The 9,322-nt window shown below is 35.3% G+C and overlaps 1 protein-coding gene across 1 annotated transcript; it reads right to left on the bottom strand.

Annotated features, from left to right (window-relative positions):
- Window positions 1-2,023: 2,023 nt before the first annotated feature.
- LOC123392058 (follicular dendritic cell secreted protein) lies at window positions 2,024-6,282 on the bottom strand. The gene is made up of 5 exons (XM_045079940.1): window positions 6,219-6,282; window positions 4,677-4,746; window positions 4,231-4,263; window positions 3,042-3,225; window positions 2,024-2,232 (listed from the first exon to the last, which is right to left on the bottom strand). Exons 2-4 carry the CDS (start codon window positions 4,743-4,745, stop codon window positions 3,082-3,084), a joined length of 246 nt encoding a protein of 81 aa, XP_044935875.1. The 5' UTR covers window position 4,746; window positions 6,219-6,282; the 3' UTR covers window positions 2,024-2,232; window positions 3,042-3,081.
- Between the last annotated feature and the right edge of the window lie 3,040 nt (window positions 6,283-9,322).

Genomic DNA, 9,322 nt, shown 5'->3' with positions numbered 1-9,322 from the left:
CATAGTGATTTTTGCATTGTCTTGTGACAAATAATGTTATTCATGACTTTATTTTATTTATTTATTTTTTAAAAAGATTTTATTTATTTATTTGACAGAGAGAGATCACAAGCAGGCAGAGAGGCAGGCAGAGAGAGAGGAGGAAGCAGGCTCCCCACTGAGCAGAGAGCCTGATGCGGGGCTCGATCCCAGGACCCTGAGATCATGACCTGAGCCAAAGGCAACAGCTTAAAACCCACTGAGCCACCCAGGCGCCCCATGACTTTATATTTTATGGACCCTTTATATTTTATGGACCCTTTATATTTTATGGACCCTATTTCTGTAACAAAGTACGGAGAGATGCAAAGTTACCCAATTTGTTTTGCTAATGCTATAATTGAGCAAGAGAGAAATGTTACCATTGATATATTGATTTTAATAAGTTTTTTTCCACAAAAATTAATCTGCTAATTTTCATGTTGATATAGGTCAGAGTATGAAAAAACTCTTTTGTTTAACATTAGGAATTTGAAAGTTTTCTTAATATATTTTATTTATCAAACATTCACTGTGTACCCTATAGTCAGCTTAAGTACTGGGGGGTAGATATATTATTGTGTTACTGTAGGAACTTACAGTCTTTTTGAGAAGGATACAGAAATGTAAGTGGATGATTTTATTAGAAATTATAGTAAGATTTATAAAAAAAAAAAGAGGAAATAAAACATGGTGGAAGAAGGTCAAAGTGGTGAGTTATTCTGTTTGGAGAGATAGCAGAAAGTTTTTCATGAAGGTCACGATATTGGATTTGGATCTTGAAAGATAAATTTAAATAGTGAAACAGAGGAATGGACATTGCATAAGTAAAGCCATAGCAGTGTGAGAATGAAAGCCAGTTGTGGGGAATGGCAGTAGTGTCTTATAACATCTGGGGCCATAAGAGAGGCTGGCTGATGCCACGGGAATTCAAAAAGAAGCTCAAGGTTCGTATGTAAGAGGCCTTGAATGCCATGTGGGGGAAATGGATTTAAGGTGCAGGTAAGTTGAAGCCTTCCGAGGTATTTGAGTAAGTCAGAAATATAAGTCAGTGTTTCAAAAGGTAATTCTTTTGATGGTGTGGCATCTGGATTAGCAGAGAAGGAAGTGTGTGGCAGTTATATTTATTAGTAGGGGTTTGATTTTTCCTCCTGAAATAAAGTGAAAACAGATGGACTTAACTAGACATTGGTACTGCCATTGTGGAGTCCTGGACTCAGAATTTATTTTAGTATATAGGCTGCTAGCAAAAACATAGGAGTTGGATAAGCTTGGTTTGTATTTCTTTTCTGCCATGTTCTAGGTTTATGTGTAGGTCCACAGGATTCTCATGATCTTTAGTTTCCTCACATAGGAAATGTGATTACTGAACAGAGATCATGTGATGATTTGGTGATCTAATCATTCAAAAAAGCACCTTGTAGCCTACAGGCATGATATCAATGCTGTTTTTAAGATCTTACTCATAAGTTTTTTGAAGTTAGAGAAAGTACTTGGTTGTTTTTTATATCCTTTGCCAACACATCAAGTTTATATCCTACAGTATATAATTACAGTCTCAACTGAGTAATTGAAGCACAATTACTCAAAATTTTTTTTAATTAAATTGACCTCTGGCTCTTATTATTACAATTGGTGCAGTTAATATAGTTGGTGTAATACAAATACCAGCACAGGTTGCTGTATAGAATTTTTTATTCAAGGTACTTCCAGGACTTGATTTTGATCACCTCCATCCCCATATTTTCCATAGACTGGTTAGTCATCAAGCAATGTATATTAAGGGGCCCCTGAGTGGCTCAGTTGGCTGGGCGTGCAGTTCTTGATTTCAGCTCAGGTCATGATCTCAGGGTCATGATATTGAGTCTGTCCTTATGATTCTCTCCCTCTCCCCCTCCACCCAAACTACTGGCTCACACACACACACACACACACTCTCTCTCTCTCTCTCTCTCTCTCAAAAAAAAAAAAAAAAAAGAAAGAAAAAGAAAGAAAGAAATGTGTGTTAAAGTCTGTTAGAATTTATTTTGCATTTCTACCAGCAAAGCACATTTAGAAAATAGGAAACCAGGTTCTTCTCTTTTATTTATTGCAGCCCACTAAAGATCATCAGCGAGAGAATACTGTATGCTATTTCAATTACATTTATTTTTATCTTATTAGCAGGAATATTGATTCTTCAAGGAAGTGGCTCACATTCCATTTTACAGCGACCTGAAATAAATGATAAGCATTCAGTTATTAATCCCAATGGGTAATTTGCTTGTGAATTACTTTTTTTTTTTTTTTTCTTTTTAATAATGACTATCACTTCAAAAGTAAATCTGGTTCAAGGACTGGGAAGTTTTCCACTCAAGAAGACTGAGAAGGTTCAGGAAAGATGGCAGAGACCTTTAGTGGTAGCTATTAGCTGAAAGTTTTTTCTTTCCTAAAACAGCCCTCTGGGTCCTAATGTAATCTGCAGTCTACATTCCTTCAATTCATCTGGTTGCTTTGTTCTTGATAGGAGATGACAGGGGCCTCTGTTATATATGAGATAATTCAACTTTTAGGATTAATTAAAATGTGACCATCAGAAGCTAGGTTTGAGGTTTTAATATTAATTAGAAAAACACATGATTTTCTAAGGAATAGGCTGAAGTCTGCCTAGACCCTAGGTCCGAAAGTTTATTTATTGTGATATCCTCTTTGGTTGAAATTTTACTTCTTTTAGACCTCTGACTTAGTGCAAATATGCACAAATGTTATGATAGTAGAAAATATTTTAAGAGTTAGAAATCTTTTAATAAAAAAAGGAAAGGACTTATTTCATAGCAAATGAGGTTTTTAAACTTCTCTGCCCCCTTGATCATGGAAAGACTCAAGTGCCTCTAAATACAGACCTAACAATGTCTACCAGAGAAAAAGATTGAAACAAATTATAACTTAAAGGGGTAAGTGGGAACATTGTAACATACTTTTTACGTGGAATAATATAATTCACAGACAACTTAAAAAACATGCTTTGTATTGGACATACTTACCACCTATTTCATGTTAGATTGTAGTGGCACTTTTCTTTCTTTACTGTCCATTAGGAGGAGGGCCGTTGAAAGGTATCGGGAAAGGAGGGCAATACCTCCACCATGGAAATCTTGGATCCAGGAATGGTGGATATGGGCCAAATGGGCCATAGAACGGGGAAGGTGATTCATTGCTTCCACTGGCCTGTTGAAAGGAATTGAAAAGGCTTGTTTTACTCTTTATGACTGAAAGAGGTAAAATAACCTTTTAACATGGGTCTTCACTTTTAAGGAGAGGTTTTAGAAATTCTGGGATCATTTACCTTTTCTGTACATACAATAAGCAGGGGTTAATTAATGTACATCATTTTAGAAAATTTTAGGAAATTACTTCGAGATACCCATATCTTTGTACTTTTCTACTCATAGCCCAGTTTTATGATAACTGCTTTTAACTTTAAGACCAAGAGGGAGGAGGATTGATGAGGTGACATCATATTTCTCCCTTTGCTTTTATATAAGATCTTTACCCAAACCCTGTGTTAGATACAGTCTCCTCTTCATCTCTTTTCATTCTTTCCTCTTTCCCCCTCTGTCTTCTGTCTATATCCCTATCAGTTTTGGTATCTTTAACACTGTTTATAGTTTTGACTCCAAAATAATGCTTCCTTCCATATAAGATTTCTAGGAGTACAAATGAATCCCTAAACAAGAACCCCCCTCTTCAAATTTTATTTTCTTTTTCTTAAAAATTTTTGATTAACTGTTTAGACCAAAATAATCCTTTAGTGAATTTGTCCCTGGTGGGATCATCAGAGCTGGTCCACATCTCCTAATTCTTAAGTTTTAATTATTGTTATTATATTTTTACTTTTTCTAGAATGAGTTTTGTAGAGTTAAGCAGAGTGGAGGCATGAACAATTATGAGCCTCTATTGGGTTAAATAATTTTAACAAAAATATAATAACCCTGTTATCACAAAGTGATTCAAGTTTTAGTTTGGGTCCCACTCTTACCTGAGATGCTGATAAAATTCCCTTTTTACAAACAAATATCAAATTCTTGAAGTTTATTCTGTGGAGTGCTAATAATACCTAAACTCTTTACGGTTTTCTCTAGAATATGAGAAGGTTGGATAAAGGAATTTAAACCACAGTTACGGATATTTTACATGGAAATCTTACACGGAAAAAGAGAAAATATAACTTACACTTCGTTCTTCTCTTTCCTGGTTTTCAGAGACCTAAAACTCAAACAGTGAATTTAGTTCAACTCATGTTGATAAAACATGCAAACTGAGAAATAGATGTATTATGTGTGAAGGAAATAATTTATCTACTACCTAATATTATTTTATACTATCCATTTTTTAAATCTAGAATCTGAGTGTCTAGAAAATATAGTAACCATTTTTTGCAGAGTGTCAGTATATTTTCTAAATGATTAAAATTCACTACTACAAACTATATAGAATTGAAGTGAGCACAGAACAATATATGATTCACAGTATTTTCTAGAATATCATGTTAAAGGGGCAGACATTAGGCATGTTTATAAAGTAGAAATACAGCATGTGGAGGAAAAAAAAAATCCCTAAGATTCATGAATTAGAAAAAAAAATCATAAATACTCTGGAATATAGAAATGGATACTTACCGGGATACCAGCAGTTACTGCCAAGATGACTGTGATCAGAAGGAGAACTTTCATCTTACTCAGAAACATCCTAGAAGTTGGGAGAAGACAAAATATTAGCGTCAATTTGGAAGATCCAGCTCTAGTACAGATTATGTTCTAACAACTCCTTGGCTTGGGTAAATTCTTTAATCTTAGGGTATCAATCTATTTATTAATGGAGTACATTGTTGTTTGGATAAAATCAAAGGTACTTTGCAACTTTATAACTATGTTACATGAATCTTTTAAAAATAAATTTTGCATGTCATTTCAGAATAATCTCTTTATATGGTAATAGTTTCTGGAATGAAATACAGCCTCAGGGTATACAGAGAATGGTATCGTGGGGGTAGGCAGTTATTTACTGAGCTCAGGAAGTTCAAAACAATGTAATAATGACTATGAAATTAACATAGGTGACACAAATTTGATTTGGTTCTCAGGCAACTCCCAAAATTCCATGCTGTTTAGAGGGTTCTATTTTTGACATTTGGGAAAGGACATTTCCAAAGCATTTCATTTTATATTTTAAATTTGATTGTAGCCTCTTTATCTTATGATACAGATTGTTATAATGCACTAATTATAATTGCTAGTAAATTTTTGAGAAAAATGAGTTAAATTATTTCTACAATTTTAGGTCAACACATTACAAAGTTTTCTGAAGATTATTTAATTTAAACTTTTACATTCAGGAAAATGTCAATTGCCCATGTTATTATTATTATTTTGGGGTGTTTCAAGGTGATTAATGGAGATGCTAGGGGGATTTAATCACCTCCTGATGCTTCCTAAATATCTATGAGACAAAAGAACAAAATATAAAAGAAAAATTATAATCAAGTTTTGAACTCTGTCTCTTTTTTTAGTTCATATTAATAAAAAATCAAATTGGGATTTAAAAAAATACCAAATGAATGTTACGATTATAATAAGATAAAGGATTAAAATTCCAGTGAAGCTCAGAATTCTATAGAAAGACTGGCAGAACAGGCAATTTTACACACATACACACACACACACACACACACTCCTCACAGACATAAATAAACACACACAGAGCGTATCTTCTCAGGCTGAAGCATTATACTAGGTACTGTCAGGGGTAAAATATTAAAGCATAATACCCCAAATGATTATTTAATTACTAAGTTTACAAAATCAAACAACAATTGTGTACAGTTTGAGTAATTTTAATTTTGACATTTTTTTTTCATTTTATTTCTTTTCAGTGTTCCAGAATTCATTGTTTATGCACCATACCCAGTGCTCCATGCAATATGTGCCCTCCTAATACCCCCCCACACGCTCTCCCAACCCACCTCCCTCCCCTCCAAAACCCTCAGTTTGTTTCTCAGAGTCCACAATCTCTCATAGTTTGTCTACCCCTCCAATTTCCCCCGACTCACCTCTCCTCTCCATCTCCCAATGTCCTCCGTTACAGGACATGTCTGTCTATCTATCTATCTATCTATCTACCTGTCATCTATCCTAGTTCACAATATTTTAGAGCTCTCTTACCTCTCAGACTTTGCAACCAGTTCCTTCTCTTGGATATCTTGTAAGAAACAGGCAGTGTCTGGCCCAGGAATATTACAGCTATTATATATACTCAGAAGTGAATGGAATGGAGAAGTTTGTGGCTTGAAGGCCTCTCCCTGGGATCAGTTATTAATCAGTTGAATCATCAGCTATCACAATGTGTTGAAATTGAGAAATAAGCAACATTTACAGTTTCATCGAAACTTTAGATGAGTGACTACCAGATACATCTATCTGTGGTTTCTTTTCAAATTTTATTCATGTATATTCAGAGCTTTTTGTTTCACACGATGTTTCCCCATGCTCTTATTTTTTAAAAACTTAATTTCCATAATTAAAAATATTTCATAAACATCCTATTGGCATTGATTATGATTTATTGGAAAACATATTTGGTAGTATAATTTTAAGAAAATAAAGAGTATTAAGGAACACCTGGATTGCCTCAGTTAGTTAAGCATCAGACTCTTGATTTCAGCCGAGGCCATGATCTCGGGGTTTATGGGACCGAGCCCCACATTGACTATGCTGAGTGTGGAACCTGCTTAAGATTCTTTCTCCATCTCCTTCTGCCTCTCTCCTGCTCTCTCTCTCTCTCGCAAATAAATAAATCTTTTAAAAAATAAAATGACTCTAAAACTAATTATCTCTGGAACTGGTAATGAAGTGAAATGAAATTTATAAAAGTCATCATGGTGTCTGACTTCACAAGTGATGGTTTCACAAACATAAGGGCTGAAGCTTTGAGTAAGTGAGACCTATTCCTGCCACACATCTTCAGGGTTCCATAGATAATTATGTTCCTCAGCTAATGTAAAGGTGTATGAAGATACATTACATAGTAATTGGAACCAGATTAGGGGCTTCCTATGTTAGTTAAGTCTGAATGTAAGTAGTGGAATTTTGAAACCGAGCAGTATCAGGAGGGAATGATTGTTCTTTCTGATCAGTGATCTAATTTCACCCTCCACATCAACCCACCAAGCTCTGAAAAGCTGCAATTCTGGATAAATTCAGGCCATAGAAGCAGTCTTACTTTCATGTGTTAAATCTTATGTTCAAATGACTAGAATCTAATAAACAGAAAAGAGCTCTGCCTAAAAGAGCAAAAATTATATATACAAAAATTCCCTCTGCAATGTCTTCAGCATGTGGTTGTCTTTCAAAGGGCAAGGTTAACCTAGGGAAGAGCAACTAGGATGTTTTGCTTAGAAAGGATGTTTGGCTTTCAGAAGCTGGACAGGTTGGGGGCACCTGGGTGGCTCAGTGGGTTAAAGCCTCTGCCTTCGGCTAAGGTCATGATCCCCTGGGATCTAGCGACACATCAGGCTCTCTGCTCAGCAGGGAGCCTGCTTCCTCCTCTTTCTCTGCCTGCCTCTCTGCCTACTTGTGATCTCTGTCTGTCAAATAAATAAATAAATAAATAAATAAATCTTAAAAAAAAAAGTTTAAAAAATTTAGAAAAAAGAAGCTGGACAGGTTATCATATGAAAGGGAGCTTAGGTTTATTTTTTTATTTTTGGGCGGTTATCAGATGGCAGAAGAAAATGAATATATCAAGATATTAATATGAAAACAACCAAAATACCCATTGATGGATGAAAGGATTCAGAAGATGTGATTTGTGTGTGTGTACACACACACACACACACACACACACACACACACAATGGAAACTACTTGGCCACAAAAAAAAAATGAACTCTTGTATGGATTGACCTTGAGGGTATTATGTTGATACAAGTTAGGCAGAGAAAGACAAATACCTGTGATTTCACATATACGTGGAATCTAAAAAACAAGCCAACAAACAAAATAAAATCAAACAGAAGCAGAGAACAGCTTGGTGATTGCCAGAGAGGAGTGGCATTGGAGGGTGGGCAAAATGGGAGACGGGGTTCAAGAGGCACAAACCTCTAGTCATAAAATCAATAAGTGATGAGAACGTAATGTACAGCATAGTGACTACAGTCAATAATATTGCACGGTATCTTACATAACTTAATATGGTGATGGGGAAGCTAGGCTTACTGTGGTGATTAGTTTGCAGTATATACAAATACTGAATCATTAGATTTTACACCTGAAACTAGTATGTCAATTATGCTTCAAAAAATATTAAAAATAATCTGTAAGGAAAAACGTTTTGAAAGTTAAAAAGACCTATCTACCTCCAGGTATTCAAGGAGATGTAGAGTAACTATAGGCTATGGTGTAGGAAACAGAGATTTTGGAATGGTTAGATGACCTCTCTTGTACCTTTTCAATTATAACACTCAGACTGGGTGGTAAGTGGAGATGAGAATACCTACGGGAACAGGTTTAGGAGTTAATGCAATAAAAAAAAGCCCCTAGGCTTATTCTCATTAAAGGATTACAATTAGTGGTAGGGAAATGCACATTTTACGCCACCCTATGAGAAGACTTATCAATGGATTAACTCAGTAAGAAGCAGAGATACCTACTTCCACATCTTGTGGCTCACAAAGTTTGTAGAAATTCAATACATACACATTCTTTAGGCATTTCTGTTCTCTCTTTTCTTGTCATTGAAAACCATAAGAAATGACTATAAGAAATAACCTTTGATAGACTTGCATACATATCTGGTACTCAAGAGGAATTTTTTATTTGAAAAAAGACTGTGACATTTTACTTCTAAGAGAATGGATGCAGATAAATCTCTGAGTTATCTTCAAAGCCTGTAAGTGTTATATATTCAGCTTGAAGTGTCCCTAGTGACTATGATTCCTGCAAAAGAATTAGAATCCTATTGTCAAATGTTGTAGAATCTCAGTGGTTGTCAGTTCCACAATCTGCAATGCACACATAACTTTCAGTTTTGAAAAGGAAGGTGGTCATAGAGTTCTCATGCCTGAAGTCAGCACCAGCAAGTGCCAGAGTCATGGCCAGACAGCCCTGCGACCACCATACTGTTCCTAGGAGTGGGTCTAGCTTACCATGGCACAAATTATATGCTTAAGAAATACTTATTGAGTGAATAATTTAGGCTCATTAGAAGTTGCTTTGGATACTTCTTTATGCTCTTTTTCAGTCATAACAGCTTGAAACTCAAAAGACCG

This window comes from Mustela putorius, unplaced genomic scaffold (assembly GCF_011764305.1).
Source record: "Mustela putorius furo isolate JIRA1106 unplaced genomic scaffold, ASM1176430v1.1 tig00000430_pilon_pilon_pilon, whole genome shotgun sequence".
In the NCBI taxonomy this organism is placed as follows: Eukaryota; Metazoa; Chordata; class Mammalia; order Carnivora; family Mustelidae; genus Mustela; species Mustela putorius.
Note: the sequence above shows the minus strand (reverse complement) of the source record. Positions and strands in the feature narration are given on the sequence as shown.

What these genes read in the sequence shown, in the direction of transcription:
- LOC123392058 (XM_045079940.1), bottom strand. Translation starts at nt 4,745, where the DNA reads ATGTTTCTGAGTAAGATGAAAGTTCTCCTTCTGATCACAGTCATCTTG. An exon ending in CAGTAACTGCTGGTATCCCG is followed by an intron (nt 4,264 to 4,676) that starts GTAAGTATCCAT and finishes TTTGAGTTTTAG; the next exon opens with GTCTCTGAAAACCAGGAAAG. An exon ending in AGGAAAGAGAAGAACGAAGT is followed by an intron (nt 3,226 to 4,230) that starts GTAAGTTATATT and finishes TCCTTTCAACAG; the next exon opens with GCCAGTGGAAGCAATGAATC.